Here is a 16,504-nt window from a genome sequence, read left to right as displayed (position 1 = left end):
TCTAATAGCGAAGTGATGATCATTATATCCACAGTATGTTTCTTATAGTGCAGTTTGTTTCATCCATTTATGGAAGGATTTACAAAGGACAACCCCCGGTCAGAGAAAAGCACCATCACCTGCATCCTGAACAGGTGTTGGACATAGTTGTTTGGCTTGAGTTATTTTTCCACTGACAAATGAGCTGCTTTCCTCTTGCTCTAAACATATGTTGGCTTAACATTTGACATTTCAGTGTGGTTTGTGTTGTAATTATTCTTAACAGACACACAAATACACACATAGACGCGTGCAGGCCTGTGCTCTATCGCCCTCAGATATAGACATCTGGACATCCGCACATGCACACATGGACATAACGACACACACATACTTGGGACTAGTTGTGACCTGTCCTCATGTTGCTTGATGTTAAATGAAGAACATCTTCCCCTCCTGGGAACTTGCCTACTATCATCAACCTCACTGCTTTGACAAACATACTGTATGAGATACAGTAGAGGGGGGGCAGCATTCCTGTTGTCCACCTCTGGACTCATAGCGCCATCTTGTGTCTGATAAAATCTCCCTCAAAATCTATCATGCATAATTCCTCCCCATTTCTAATGTTCTATGATTAAGAATCATGTTGTTATCCGTGATGTCAGAGCCCATTAAGTTCAATGCTGAATGTAATTTTGTAGTTAATGCGGTTGTCAGTGGTTGTTGTCACAAAGCGCTGTATTATACTGTAGTTTCCATAAATCTTCTCGTTTCCCTAAAATCTTTTATTTTCCCTTTTGTTCAGTGATTCAACCTTACTCTTCAAAGACCTTATTTACACAACTTGAGAAATTTAAGATTTTTTTTTTCTTTTGAGTCATATCTACTTAGTTAATAACCCTAATAACAAAGTTATTTGATTGTTAATTATCATGTGTTAGGATGTAGTGTTTGACAGTATAGTTTGTAAACCAGGCCTGCCAGAAGTTATACGGTTTGATTTGGCCCGCCAGATGTTTCTAGCGGAAAAAATCATAATAATTACGCCATTTTTGTGATGTAAAATGCTCATTAAATATGTAGGATCCCTAGTTATTAATAATTTTTCATAATCTGAGGTGGGCAGAGGGGCACTTTGCGCAGGAAGTCCGTTTGGCACGAGTGAGGTAAGAAAAAAATAGAGAGGTAGACACAGTCGCACACAGACAAAAGGCATTTCAATTAAGGGAGCTTGGGATCCTAGTACCAGTTTGCATCTTAACAATACAATGCAAAACAATAAGTGTTTAAATTTCAGTTTTGGCCCTGCAGAGGGGAAAATATTTGGGCGCCTCTGTTTTAAACCAATTTATTCTGCAGCTAATGGTTGATGCTACTGAATTCATTGCTGTCTCATCAAACTTTGGCACATTAATCTCAGAGCTTTGCTTTGCAGCTCTCTCGCACGCAAAAGTAATGCCGTCCTCTGTCAATGTTGGACTAAACACTGTTTCAAATTAGGGTGTCTTGTCTAAACTTGGCAACACAATGTTTGGACTACAAAGAGATGTGACATTGCAGGAAAGCCAATCCGTTTGTATTGCATCAAAGAGCTCCTGTGTCCTGTCTGTAGGCATTAGGCAGCACTGAAATATTAGACTCAGTCCTCATGTTTGTGGTTAGGTTGTTAATGATGATGATAATGATGAGAAGAGGGCTTCGGCCAAAGCCAAGCTTTCTCATGCTTGTTTTCTGTGATTACACAAATGGATGACTGAAACTACACTTCGCTCATGACTGTGTGTGTGTGTTTTCAGGGTAAACCAGGTAATCCAGGCAGCACCGGGGAGACGGGACCCCACGGTGAGCCAGTAAGTATGCTGTCTTCTGGCACTGATGTGGTTGTTTCAGGAAACTGCAAAAAAAACATGGAATCTATAATGAACCATTATTCTTATTTCGTGAGAAAGAAGCTCTCAGGGTAGGATTTATCTGATAAACACTTCCCTGATGTTGCTCAAACGAAAAATTGAGAGAGCTATTTAGATGTGTCTTTATTTATGGCTTTCTCTCTCTCTGCGTTCCTCGCTCCTTTAAGCCCCATACCTTGCGCTTCCCCTCTTGGATTATCCTTCAAGTTCTTAATTTTCCTGGAAATCAGCCGACCCCTCAGGGATATCAAGAATGTCAAAACAATCAGATACAAATATTTATTAGGGTAGGAGGTTCCAATAACACTAGAGGCACTGGTTTATGTTATGGGTCTCATCTTGCCTTTGGCTGGTCTTCAGTTTGATTCCAGGCATTCTCAGTTCTCAGCTTTACCTACTCTACAGATTAAACATTCAACTGTATGAGTTTGTTTTGTCATTATGTGATAGACTTGTATTGTATGCTCTACTGGTGTTTTAATCCACAATTTACTGTATCTTGGAAGTCCAATGATGATATTATTGTATCATTAAGCTTAAGTGTCCTTAAGGCATCTTATGATGGCTTATTTTCTTGCAGGGACCCAAAGGACCTTCTGGAGAGGCTGGACCTGATGGAGAGCAAGGACCTGAAGTACTTTTCATTACATTTGCGTTACTATTTATCAATTCATTATTCAGGGTTTTTAGGGTGTTGACATTCCTATGTATACAGTACAAATTAAACATGACTCATGCCCTTTGTTGCTCATCATTATAGGGTGGGTCTGGTGCAGAGGGGGAACCAGGTGCCATCGGAGAGCCGGGGTCAAAGGTCAGTGCGACCCTGCCGTATTTTTTGCAACCTCCCCTCCCACCCTTGCATAGAAAACATTTGTGAATTATGTGAAGCTTCAGTTCCTACCACCCTCCAGCAATGTGAAAAACCTTGACCTTGACATAACTGTAGCCTGAAACAACAGGTCATTGTCAAGTTCACCACTGCCTCAGCTTCAAGTATCAGTGGTTGGTGTAAGTCCGGGAGTGTGCATGCACATTTGAGTGTGTTTTGACCTCCAGACAGCCCCGTTGTTGTGTTTTGTGTCCCTGCAGGGTGAGATTGGGCCTCCAGGAGCTGAAGGGGAGCAGGGACAGGAGGGAATGAGAGTGAGTAACTGCAAACATCCCACTAATCCCTTCCTTCCTTGTGTTTGGGTAAATCTAACCCGGTCGTATATTTACTCCCCCTCATTTTGACGACGATGTCTAATCCCCCGGCCCGAAGAAAAGCAGAGCGATGGAATTGTTTTTGTCTGATGGATTATATAAATAGCACTCGGACTGCCTGAGTCTCATCTGAACTGTTCTGTCCACAGAATTAGATTCAACATTCTTTAACAAGGTTGCTCAAACAGACAAGGTTACGTGGTTGTTTCCTTTTACCTTAAAGAGTAACTTAACTACCCTTTCAATTTTTGTTTTGTGCTGACCTCCTGTGGTTCTCACATTAAAGGAACAGTGTGTAACATTTAGGAGAATCTATTGGCCAAAATGTAATATAATATTAAAAGTATGTTTTCTTACCTGAAAAATAAGTATCGTTGTGTTTTCGTTACCTTAGAATGAGCCGTTTATATCTACATATGGAGTGAGTCTTCTTCACGGAGCCGGTAGCCCTGAACGGAAAAATCACTGTGTTAACTTTTCCTGCTTGGGCCGGAGTCGATATAACGTTACTCACTCCATAGTTAACCCCCGTCACTCCACTCAGCCACCGGGAAACAAGACACAGGAAACCTCTGTTGGTCTTGATGAGCTGCAGCATTTATTTCTGCAAAAACTGCATTTTCCACTGTACATTCACTTGATATTCTCAAAGCTAAACTAACTCTGTCTTCTGCTCTACCAGCTCACTTGTTTGCTCACAACATCACACACATTTGCCGCCACTCTCTCTCTCTTGCTTCACCGCACACTTCCCCACGTACACAACCACTCTACGCACTGGCTCTGCTATTCTCCAAATGATCTACACTACTCTTAAAACAGCTCTAGATAGGACCATTCGCGTTTTCACGTCAGCCACCGTAGTTCTCCTACATGCTTGACACACGGGAGAGGTCGCAATCTGCAACCTCACCACTAGATGATGCCAGATGTTACACACTGTTCCTTTTTTTTGAAGTGGGGTTGTATGAGGTACTTATCCATAGTCAGTGTATTACCTACAGCAGATGGCGGTCAGCACGCCCCGAATTTGGAGAAGCAGGCAGGAGCACCAGCACGGGAGCAAAGTAATGTACTGCTGTGGACGGGGGCAGCAGTAAAACATATTTTTGAACACAGCAACTTAGCACGCTTCTGATCACTCCCACCAGTGAAACTGGCTGTAATCAGAAGTGAAACTGCCTTGAAACGTTCAACAAGAGAGGGCAGTGAAAGACTGCTTTTCAGCCTGCTGTTAAGTTACAGTAGTTACTCCCTAACTCTTACACAATACCTCATTATGACTCTGCATACATTGATCATCTACAGTGTAATGAGTTGGTTTACCCAAAGTATATAAAAACAATGTTTTGTACCTTTAGTGATATCTAGCTGTGCAGATAGTTTTACTTTTATTGTTCCAGGATTTGAGATGTTAACATCAACAGCAACAGCTCTTTCCAGAAACACTGTCTATCTCAAAACCTGGACACAAAACCAAAACTATCTGCCATCACACAGGAAATAACAATTTGACAGTTCTCACAGTTGATTTGTCACTTTTTACAACAATGAAGAGGTTTTGTAATAAAAATGGTGGTGTGTTTGTAGGGTCTTCCTGGTCCCGCTGGGGAAGACGGTCCTCAAGGAAAAGATGGAGCCAAGGTAAACATAACAAGATCTTGTTTTTGTTAACTTAACTTGATTCCTTTCTAACAACATCAAGCCTTTAGACAAAATGAGTTCTGGATTTGTGTCTAGTGGGGTTCTTCATATGACAACAATAACAGAGGGTTTCAGTAGACCCTGCTTGCTTTAGATCATCAAAGAGAATAGTTGAGGATTTACAAAAGTGAATTCAAGTCATTTACGGACTATATTACCAAAATGCACTAAGAACACCAATCCATTTAATTTCGCTCTAGATTTGAATGGAATATAAAGTGTAATAAAAGAAATGAAAATAAAAACCATTCCTCTAAAGCCCTTTGTCAGATTCTGAACACCACATGTTGTCTGACCTATCGACCTCTCTCTGTTGGTAATATGAAACATACTAAATTATAACTGAACTGGCTTTCACACTGTTTTTCCCTGATTGTCTGCCTCTCTTTCTTTGCGTCTGTCACACCGTCAGGGAGAGCCTGGTGAGCGTGGGCCAATCGGAGAGCCAGGGGACAAAGGAATAGAAGGAGACCCTGGGCCCCTAGGACCACCCGGAGGGCCTGGGAAACAGGGCTTTCGTGTAAGTTTATTTTATGTTTCCAAACTGCCAGATACAACAATTTTAATAAAAACAACTTCGGGGGGCTGTATTGACATTCTGATTGACTCAGAAAAGACACACTTGCACACAGATCTGAATAATGAAGAATGAAGAATTGTGGTAGATTCAGTTTGTTGTAGAACTGCTTCCTCTGTTTTTTTTTTACTGTGGTTATTTATGTTAGAGCCGACAAGAGATTGATAGATAATGAGCATACAGCTGAAGAGACGTGTCAAAATAAATCACACCCTTAGAATTTTAATTACCTGCAACTGACGGAGCAGTTTACAAAAGTGCTCCTAACCAAATAATGCCCTCGTATCCCAGTAGGGGTCAGCCTTCTCTTCAACAAAGCCTTTTTTCTACTGGGGCAGTAAAAAGGTACAATGTCATAGACTGTGGATGTTTAGCACGGCATGATAGATGTCAGTCAAAGTCTCCTCTAAGTGTTTGTTTGTTTTGAGATCCAGATTTATCTATAGGTGTTTAGGAGCAGGAAGGTCACAGGTGTCAGGAAGGAAGTAAGCTTCAGAGCGCACATAAAAAGCTCTATGAGAAGGCAGTATTGCCCAGTTTACAATTATGTAAACTGGCATATCTGGTAAAACTTTTGAATGGCATTGTGGACTACAAGCTATTAACCTCTGCACAGAAAATTGCCTGCTGGCTGTAGTATCAGGATCCGCAGGTTGGTGTTTATAAGTCGTCAGGCGCCGTTATCAATGCCTCTGATTAGAAAGTACATTTTGAATGTCTGTGGTAATCATTTAATTGGTCTCCTGCTACAGGGGCTCGAAGGAAAACTAGGGTCCCCAGGGAACAGAGGACGAAACGGAAAGAAGGTAAGGACCTTGTTCACCACCATTTTTCCTCTACGGTGTGTTTCCCCTCAGTGAAACGGCAGGAAGTGAGAGGACACAATCCAAGGGCCTGTGGCGTTCAAGTGGTTCCAGAGAACTACTGAGTCATCTTGTTACAGCTGCCTGAGCAATCCTTTGAGTCAGATGTAACGATGCTGACTGGAGTTCTGAGAACTTGAATCAATTTGAGTAGAAAACAAGAAACTGCAACCAGATTTAATGACAAATAGCCTTTAGAGCTATGGATTTGTTTTCTTGCTGAAAGACAATACAACAGAATTGATGCTTCCTGCTATCTAAAGAGGTTAAATGCTGACTTTGAATGTAAAGGATAGTCACCATAGTGGCTATTTGTCAGTGTTGCTGTTTCTCATCCCCCAATGACATTCTGTCTCTTTCCAGGGAGAAAGAGGTCCTCCGGGTCTTGTTGGTGAGATCGGCACACGTGGAGACATCGGCCAGCCAGGCGAGGCGGGGTTGAAAGGTGCCAGGGGAACTCGAGGCACACCAGTTAGTTCCCATTCTTCCTTTCTTTCCTCTCACTTAATCCTGTCTCAGAATCAGACTGAATTAGGTTTTCGGTTTGTCCGTCCGTCAGTCCCATTCTCGTGAACGCGATATCTCAAGAATGCCCTGAGGGAATTTCTTCAAATTTGGCAGAAACATTCACTTCGACTCAAGGGTGAACTTTTTTAAAATTTCATGGTCAAAGATCAGTTTGACCTCACATCTGTCCCATTCTCGTGAACACAATATCTCAGAAATGCTTTGAGACAGTTTCTTCAAATTTGGCACAAGGTCACTGTGACCTCACGAAACGTGTTTTTTTTTTTTTTTTTTCTTTTTTGGGAAATACCAGAAATGGTCCTTTTCGTCTCAGCTTAGCAACTAATTAGCTATTTAGCCTGCAAACGGACATTAGCAGGGCACTTTTCCCGGTGAATGTTTGTTTGGTCACTCGTTCAACAAGGTGCAGGACAAAACGTGTGTCCGTGTTTTTAAGTTGAATAAGGAGGAGACTTTATCAGGAAAGCTAATGTGGGTTGTTGTTCAAAGTTTGTGGCTCTTGTGTCGTGTAGCAGGCTGCCGTCGAATTAATACAAAACTAGGGGGCGCCATCATGAAACCATAAAATATAAATTCCTCCATTTATGTATAATGTAATGTACAGGGAATAGTGAATGTGTGAATGATGCTGTGGCTTCAGACAAACTTTGTTTGAAATTTGAAGTTATAGGGAAAATTTGGCACCTTTTATGTGGATGTCCAATCAGTGTTGAGTCGAGCTTCTGTCCAGCGTTGAGAAACAAGACACGGGAAACTTCTGTTGGTCTTGAGGAGCTGCAGCATTTATTTGTGCACAAACTGCAAACTCTACTGTATATTCACTTGATATCTTCACTGCTAAACTTAAAGTTTTCTCTACTGCGATCACTTTCTCACAAGGGAACAAGGGAGTTCTGTTTTTGAGGGGCATCTAGAGCACATCCTCTGGCTACCCAGAGAAATCCAAGCTGAAATAGCAGCCTGTAGTTCTTCCTTGCATCCAACCTCACTGTCAAATGACGGCGCTGGATGCAGGATGAACAACAGATTTTGCAGCAGCGAACTCAGCTTTCAGGGTCAATACCGCACTCACTGAGGAATTTATTGGTTCAATCGGCTACATTTACCATCTAAACTGATTGGACATCCACATAAAAGGTGCAGAATTTTCCCTTTTAAAAGCAAAGCATCAAATGCTTTTCTTTGTTCCAGGCATGAGAGAGAGCAAGAAAAGACAGGAAAAAGCCAAGAGGAAGGCATCCAGTCTTTTCTTCTTTACAAGGAAAGCCAGCTCCCTTCCCAGTAGAACCACTAAGACCATGTTGTGATAGCTGTGTAGAAAAGATTTATATCCCCGTCATAAAACAACTCCGGGCACAGGATTCAGCTCGCATTTGTGTCTGTTTGAGGCCAATATTATATTTAGCTGAACCAGCAAAACAAAAAAAGCAAAACAAACACCGTCTTATTTTGTGTGTATTTTCTGCATTGCTTCCAGGGTCGGCCTGGAGTCATGGGGATAGAAGGGCAACCAGGACTGGCAGGATACACAGTGAGTTTCTCCTACCTTTAAAAATCCCAATGTACACATACATACAACACAGTTCTTACTGGATAGTTTAGTAAACCCTGACAGGTCTAAGTTTTGGCTCAGCACATCTCACTATGCTTACATTCATTGTAGTCAGTATTTCAAAGTAGCTGTTCAAGGTTTATCCATCAAACCTAATCCTGTTTCAAAGAACTTCATACATGCTTAAGATACAGATCTCAACTCAACATAGCTGTTTTCAATCAAGCTTACTCACCTCCTCCGGTAGCCTTGTGCCGTAAGCCTAGCATGTGCTGGAGACATCCTGGGTTTAAGTCTGGTGGAGGACACATCATCCCTGCCATTCTTATATTTCCCTATTGGTTGATGAATCACCCAATAACAATGATCAATTCTCATCAAAAACACCTCAAATATAACCAGTAAAAGGTTAACTAATGTAAGCGGTACCCACTTGGGGATAGGTGATGTATAGATACAGCCACCTAGAATTTCCCCTCCCAACCGACTTCCAGCCGATTGCCAGCTAGTTCCCAGCTAATTCCCAGCCAACTTCCAGCTGCTTTCAGTCCCCTCCCCCCCTTCTACGGTGTCCTGACAGGGATTAGATTCCACTGTAAACACGCTCATTCATTCAATTGCAGGGTGTCACCATGAGATGGCGCTTCCTTCACAAAAACACAACCCACTGAAGTACAGTGAAGGTTTCTTTGTGTAGACCATGGTTTGCACCGCATGTTTCTCAGACTCACAGTGGTTGCTGGAACTTCAAGAATGCTTGCCGCCCCTTAGTTGTCAATAGTTATTATTTACATATTTTTAACTAACAGCATGAATTCTGATTTTCAGTGGTGGAATGTAACTAAGTACATTTACTCAAGTACTGTACTTAAGTACTATTTCGATGTTGTACTTAACTTAGTATTTCCATTTTATGCTACTTTACACTTTTACGCAAATATTGTACTTTTTACTCCACTTTATATTTCTATACATATTACATATTTTACAGCTTTAGTTACTAGTAGGGCTGTCCCGATTACCATTTTTTGGGCTTTGAAGCTTCGCTGAGAAACATTCGAAGGTATTCGAAGCTTCGGGGCAGTGACGCTGTCGCACTACTGTACGCACACACACCTCTACACATAACATACAGTGATATCCGTCTGAGAATAAGTAATAATAATTAATGTTGAATATGAAGAATGAATAATGTTGTGGGATTATTCCTTATTTAATGTAATATTTTGGGATTTATACATTATTATTACATACTACACACTGATTTGGCGGTCGGTTACCATGGCAACGGTCAAGGCTTCGAAGCTTCGAAGCATTTGTTAGACTAGTTACTAGTTACGTTTATTTATCAAATCTATCAATAATGTAAGCCACCCAACAGAGCAGTATACTGTTGGCTCTGAGAGGCTGTTTACAAATGACCTGCGATCTGATTGGATTAAACCCCCAGCAGGAGATACAGTTTGATTGCAGTAACAACGTACACTGTTCCACACTGTTGATTGTAGTCAACCATTGGGATGAGCAATCACGTTTCTTTCTGCTTCTTGCTCTAGCCGCATGTCTGCTGCTTTAGCGCCCCACACTGCACAGTGTTAAAGTCATGCATGATAACTATGAGTTGTCAACAATAACTACCCCCAGCGACCCCAGCTGCATATCTGCTGTAATGCATTGCCACTGCTTTATTTCTGCACCGTGCTAAAACCACGGTAAGTCTACAACAATGCACAGTGTCGACTAGCGGACTGTTCTGTGAAACCCCTACTCCACAGCCTGGTCAATGCCAACATCAGTTGGTTTAGCTTGCATAACTTGAACAGGGTACCTCAAGTTCATTTTGTCCCTCTTCATCAATGTGTATGGGTGTGTATGAAGGCTCTCAGATTCCGACGCACTTGACTCAGGTTGCTGAGTGATTTCTGGGTCTGTGCCAAAACCTAAATCCTGCAGTGACAGGATGTAAAAGCGTCTCTACAAAGAGTTGTGTTTATATTAAACAGTTCTGATTAATATGCTGACAGTGGATTTCATGTTTCTCCAAGAAACATGCTGTAGCCAGTAGAAGTATGGCGCAGTTGTTAGCTACAATAATCAGCCTTCTTTTTTTTTTAAGGGTCACCCTGGCAAGCCTGGGCCCATTGGACCACCAGGGCCTAAAGGTGAAAAGGTAATATGATACCTGAACTAGTGTTTGAAATTGAATTATGTCAGTGTTGTAGGTGAAATGTACTTCAGTGTGCTGTCCGGTTGCAAAATCTTATGTCTGCCAGTGTGCATGTGTGATTGTGTGTGTTTGTTTGCTACATTCCAGGGTTACCCAGGCGAGGACAATAAGACCCCAGGACTCCAAGGGCCCTTAGGTGAACCAGTAGGTCTTGCTTTCCTTTAAACTCTCCTTTCTGATCCCTAACACTTCTCGCTCTGTTTAGTCCAAGTCATTTAAATACCGGATTGACACTGGAAGTAAAAGCTAATCCTGATCAGCTCCCGATTTTAACACCAAGTACACACATTCGTGTCCCAGCAGATCGACAATAATGTATCAGTGTTCCTGTTCTTAAAGCTGTCATGCATACGAACCCCGATTATCAACCTGTGTGGCTCAGATCTTTTCCACTCATTGATGGAGTAAAATGTTTGACAAGGGTATTTACAGTTCTGGGTAAAGCTTAAGCTTAGCTTTGTTTGTGTTCTTATATTCACCCATAATGTTCTATAGTTAAAGCTCAAACAGGCGTCATTACTCTGCATTTATACAAAACATTTGTGGCTTTGACAAGGGCAAGAGTTTCAGTGAGGGCCATTACTCACCCTAAGTTACCTCAAGGATTCTGCACCCAAGAAAACAAAGTCATTCTTAGGCTAATATCAAAAGAGGATCAGGATGTATCAAAGAGTCTTAGCAGCTTGGGAAAGCTCACAGTTCTACAGTACCATGACTCTTTTGCACTTTGAAAAACATTTCTCAGCACTGGATGTGACCACTGAGACAAGCCTACATTATAGCATTAACAATTAGGGTTACTGGAAGTCTAGATAGCAACCTAGGATATGAGTAGTATTGGATTATCAAGTTGGCACAGTATTGCGGTACATAGCATGAGCAATACAATGGTAGCTTGTGTCTTGCTGCAGCCCCGACCAAGATTGGCTGAAAGTATGGTTCAAGGTGAAATTACGCCTTTTCATTTGACTCCAGTAAAGATCCAGACTCATAGGTCACATCTATACAATATGTTTCATGTGTTGGCCTGAGAAGGGACTCAGTGTTTTTAAGTAGCTGCCCAGCTCAATCGAGGCTTTGTGGGTATAAATGAAGGCACGCTCGTACAGTATGTGTGTTCATGTGTGCGCGTCTGTGTGTACACAGGGGCCCCCAGGAGAACGAGGAGAGCGCGGAGAGCCAGGGGATGAAGGATATCAGGTATAGAGAAAACCATCAAATCAACATCAGACATATCACGCGGTCACCACTACGTGTGCCCGTCTACTTGATTGTTGTTCATACTCTTTTGGCTCCTTTAAACACGGCTCCTCTCAGGTACTGTAAGGGCAGACCACACATGTTGGAGAGGATTACCACATTCCCAGCAATAAGACTGCGGAAATCTGGTGTTTTTGTCGCTTCATGGCTCTCAGGTTTAAGAGTCCTTGCTCTCAAAAAGTTCACATGCACACATTCAGAGTGCAAGCAAGTTGGTGTGTGGGTTCGGCTGTTATTGGATCTACAAACATGGTCTGTAGCTACAACATTTTGAACAGGCAAATAGAAAAAAATCTATTTGATTTAGCTGATGATAACAATACACTGTTTTGTTGTCTTTTTATCCTAATGGGTTATCCCTGTGTTCCTCAATATATTCTTATTAAGAAGATTATTATATTATTATATAAGAAAGTTACAAAGGATGCAGTTGGTCTCGTATCATCCTTTTTCGAAACTGTAAAATCGTGCCTGACCCTCTGAGGTCCTTGCTTAAAGTCCACTAATATAGAGTGACTTTTACAGTATCCTACTTGTATGCTGAATGACAGTAGAGTTATTTTTAACGCATTGTTCCTAGGACACATTTTAGTCATTATGTATCAGTATCTCATACTATGGCCCAAACTGTTGGGTAACAGTTGTGTAACTGCTGGAAGTACAGTGCTACGAAGAAGCACTCGAGATGATCCAGATCCAACCTAGGTTCATAGTCATAAAAACTAATAGCTAGTTTGGCAGTTGTGTCATCATTCCCCAGACTTCCACTGAATACCCCAATAGGTTATTAAAGTGCAGAATTTATTGATCCTGTTAAGTGAGAGCCACCTGTCATGACATTAAACTTGGCTTAGAAACTAATGTGTATTGTTTTATGCTGTGGAATGTGTAATTAAGTTTATTTACTTTACTGTATGTGGAAATGGTACACATGAGAATAAACATATTGTAACATTGCTTTGGACATGATGTTCTTCCTTTAGTAAAGACATGGGAGTATGACATATACATGTCAGGTCTCCTAACCATCACAGCACTGATAAAGGTTGAGAAACAGAGAGAAAACTATAATTATGTATTCGAATGTGTTTCAGGGCCATGTTGGTACCATTGGATCTCGTGGAGCTGTTGGACCACAAGGCCCACCAGTAAGTCAGTAAATGTCTGTAGTACACAGAGCTCAACAAAAAAATCTGTCAAGTGCGACTAAACATTTTCATTGGTTGCACTTAAACCTGGCCATCTCCACACAGTAGTACTGCGAGCATCAAAGCTTGTGCGTGGCGTGGCATTTTACACATTGTTTTCTTCATCTACTCTTGTTCACAACACGGGACGGGGCGTAAAGTCGGGGGGGGCAATGGCCCCTTGGACCCCCTACTTCCAGTGACCTTCTGACCCAACATTTTGGCGGAGATGGCCTCATCTGACTCAGAAAACATTTATCTGCACCTTTATTCCTGTTTACAGTCATTTACATAATATGTTAAGAAATAACCAATTTGTATGGGAACTGAAAATGTATTATTGTGGGGCCAAAAGGTGAAATATTTTGGGTACACCTAAATTATGTGCTGGTATACCTAAATTAAATAATTAGGTGCACCAGTGCAAAGTTAGTCTGGAGCCCTGGTACAATAGCTACAGTATATAATAATAGTACTATATATAAAGACCTTTACACATTTTTGGTTCATGCATTCAAATCACCATACCAATGGTTTTGTACCCATGATGGAGTGCATTAACTATATACAGTGATGTAGAATCATTGAAAGTGTTGAAAAGAACAAAGAACCAGCATACTTACCAGAAGCTCAATATGTGAAATATGTAAATGTATTTTGCCTAAGGGTGACACAGTAGGGCATAGAGTCATTTAAAGCAGAAGGATTATGAGTAATTCTCTGTGCTAAGTAGATAATTCGCCTCACGGAGTGTCCAAAATGGACAGACAATAAAGTGTAATTCCATTAATTCTATTATGTAATTTGAAAAGTTTCGTCATCCCCAATAATGTTGTTTTCCTGAAAAATGTAACCTTTTAATGGCATTATTTCCACAGGTTATCATGTAAACATAGTATGGATTCATATAACATGTTAGTATTATTGTTTGTGTTTGTCTTTGTTCAGGGATCACCAGGCTTCCCTGGAGAATCAGGCCCAAAAGGAGGAATAGGATCTCTGGTGAGTCCAAGAAAATCACCATAGCAGGAAAAACAAACATACATGGATATACGCATATTGTTTCACTCATGTGTAAAGTCAAGAGTGTAATAAGTCATTAAACTTGGTCTCCTCCCTGCAAATAAGATGGACGGTTTCAGCATCAGGATGTTTCTACTGCCAGGCTGCTCTTTTTGAACTGAATAGAGGTCTTACTCTAAACAAAGCCAATAAATCTATTAACACTGCCTTGTTCAGCCACTGCCAGTAGGGTTGGGTGAAAAATCCTTGTCTTTGCTGCCAGAATGAAAGACAAACCAGAGACATATTTTTCACCTGTTACCAAATAAGCATGCTAGTACAACCACTTTGTTACCTCTGTGATTGATGATTTCATCGCTGCTGTGGTGGAATTTTAGTAAAGGAGAAAAAACAGGAATTTCAGCTTAGCTCCTAGTATTAGAAACCAGGTGGCTACGCTGAATACTTGATTCTACGCATCTAAGTTGTCCTTTTTTTTTTTTTACTGACGTCTATCTTAGATATTTTGCTTTTGTTCTTGGATCCTTAAATAGCTTGCAAAAACACCCTAAAATGTGGGCAGCTGGCATCAAAGCAGATATCATTTGGTAAAACATGCTTTCCTGAACTGAAAGGTATTTGCTTTCTTCTTCAACCTTGTCACTGGCCTTCTGATTACATGACTTAATTTTCACTGTGAAACAACTTAAAGCCTCATTGATCAAGTTCCACATAGCCTTTTTAGTAGTGAAGTGTTCAAAGGTTTCCAAATACCACTGACTTACTTCCACATGTGAAACAACTTGTGTGTAAGAGTGATTATATAACCAGATCTAATAATATGGGGGTATTTCTGTTCATTCATTCAACTTGGCCTGAGTTTGAACTGAGTTTGAGCAATGTTGTCACATGCAACATATATAGACCCTGCTTAGAAACATACGAAGCTTAACACACTGCTAGGAAACACTGGATATGTTTAGGATTTGCTGTATTTCTGTTTCAAATTTCCGGCTTTGTTCAAGCATCCCATGGGGGGCATCTTTCTAGGCCTGTTCATACTGTACATAACTCACTGTGTCAGGGCCCAGAGAGAATTATGAAAAGCAAAAGGATGGTTTCAATGGAAGGACGAAAGAGGTATTTTATGTGTATAGTACAAGTTTATAAAGTTTATGTTATTAAGCATGGCAATATACTCTAGAATGTGCTTTTATTAAAAACATAAAGCAGTGAAGGTTTCCTGTGTTAGTGTTATGCCATATTTCACTCAAACACCTCAATGTGATTTAACCAAATGCCATTTGAGGTGTTAAATATACAGTTAACAGTTGTGTATATTTTTAGAAACAGTCCCGAACTTGGGTTCTCCATGAGACTCATATTAGACACGGTCTTTAATATTTCCGCTCAACAATGGGAGGCGAGTGAGATATATAACCTTGTGTGTTTTTGTGAATGCCCATGTATGTTTTCTTTTTCATGTGTGTGTTTATCCAGGGCGCAGCAGGAAATAAAGGAGCAAGAGGGCTGAGTGGAGCTCCTGGCATCGAAGTGAGTATCACATCAGCTCAACCAAATGAGTGGTTCAGAGAGAGACCGCAGCAGCAGCAGCATAACAATTAAGAGCACTTTCCACTGTGATTAACTGTGTGATGATGATGCAGCTTGGCATAGGGAAACAGCTGAGTACCTTAAGCATCACCAAATTATTGCAAATTGGTTACCGCTACTGCATATAAAAAGGAGAGAGAAGGCAATAGATATAATAAAAATATCTCCATCATTAGTTGATATTATGCACAGGTGTTTGCCCGAAAATGTCAGCAGCAACAGTACTGTATTACCTTTTAAGTGTCTGAATATTTCAATGCGCAACTTACAAACCTTACTGATCCGTAATTGGGTGTTGGAAAAAGCAAAAAGTCTGCAGGAATGCAACACTTTAGAGATTTCAATAGGATGTAGAAACCTGGCATGAATAGTGATATGGTGCTCGTGATAAGTCTGTAAATGCCCCTCAGGCTGAGATTGAGAGACGTTATCTGTTCCAGGGGCATATTGGTTCACCTGGTCTCGTGGGACTGATGGGTTACCCAGGGTTGGATGGCCCCACGGGACTGACTGGCTTACCAGGATTTCCAGGAAAACGAGGACGACAGGTAATCAGTGACATCATTATATAGACAGTAATGTACGAATGTAATTGTATGTAATTTTAATGATGTACCCATTTTGATTTATTCCAAAGTACAAAGGAATGTAAAGAAAGTCACGAGTAAATTAATGGCTTCTCTTTATTTTACCACATGTCTTCAGTATATATCACATATGCATAATATCACATTTTGTTATTATCTCCACTTAAAGCAGCAGTGGGTAGAAATGGAGCGAATATGATTAAAAAAAGTTATTTTTATGAAACAGTCACTATATCCTGACAGTAGTGCATGAGACAGGTAATCTGAAAAAAAAAATCATGTTCCTCCTGAGCTCCTAATGGCAT

General features: G+C 40.9%; 1 protein-coding gene across 2 annotated transcripts in view; it reads left to right on the top strand.

The window, feature by feature from the left end:
• Window positions 1-16,504, top strand: part of LOC119488797 (collagen alpha-1(XXIV) chain) — a 96,597-nt gene that overhangs the window by 68,117 nt on the left and 11,976 nt on the right. For both annotated transcript variants that reach the window (XM_037770705.1, XM_037770706.1), the window contains exons 32-47: window positions 1,779-1,832; window positions 2,473-2,526; window positions 2,653-2,706; window positions 2,985-3,038; window positions 4,689-4,742; window positions 5,215-5,322; window positions 6,132-6,185; window positions 6,606-6,713; window positions 8,248-8,301; window positions 10,439-10,492; window positions 10,637-10,693; window positions 11,696-11,749; window positions 12,904-12,957; window positions 13,945-13,998; window positions 15,499-15,552; window positions 16,053-16,160. In XM_037770705.1, coding sequence (XP_037626633.1) covers window positions 1,779-1,832; window positions 2,473-2,526; window positions 2,653-2,706; window positions 2,985-3,038; window positions 4,689-4,742; window positions 5,215-5,322; window positions 6,132-6,185; window positions 6,606-6,713; window positions 8,248-8,301; window positions 10,439-10,492; window positions 10,637-10,693; window positions 11,696-11,749; window positions 12,904-12,957; window positions 13,945-13,998; window positions 15,499-15,552; window positions 16,053-16,160 — 1,029 coding nt within the window. The remainder of the gene's footprint in view (window positions 1-1,778; window positions 1,833-2,472; window positions 2,527-2,652; window positions 2,707-2,984; window positions 3,039-4,688; window positions 4,743-5,214; window positions 5,323-6,131; window positions 6,186-6,605; window positions 6,714-8,247; window positions 8,302-10,438; window positions 10,493-10,636; window positions 10,694-11,695; window positions 11,750-12,903; window positions 12,958-13,944; window positions 13,999-15,498; window positions 15,553-16,052; window positions 16,161-16,504) is intronic.

The sequence above is a fragment of the Sebastes umbrosus genome, chromosome 5 (genome assembly GCF_015220745.1).
Source record: "Sebastes umbrosus isolate fSebUmb1 chromosome 5, fSebUmb1.pri, whole genome shotgun sequence".
Classification (NCBI taxonomy): domain Eukaryota; kingdom Metazoa; phylum Chordata; class Actinopteri; order Perciformes; family Sebastidae; genus Sebastes; species Sebastes umbrosus.
This window is presented reverse-complemented; position numbering and strand designations above follow the sequence as displayed.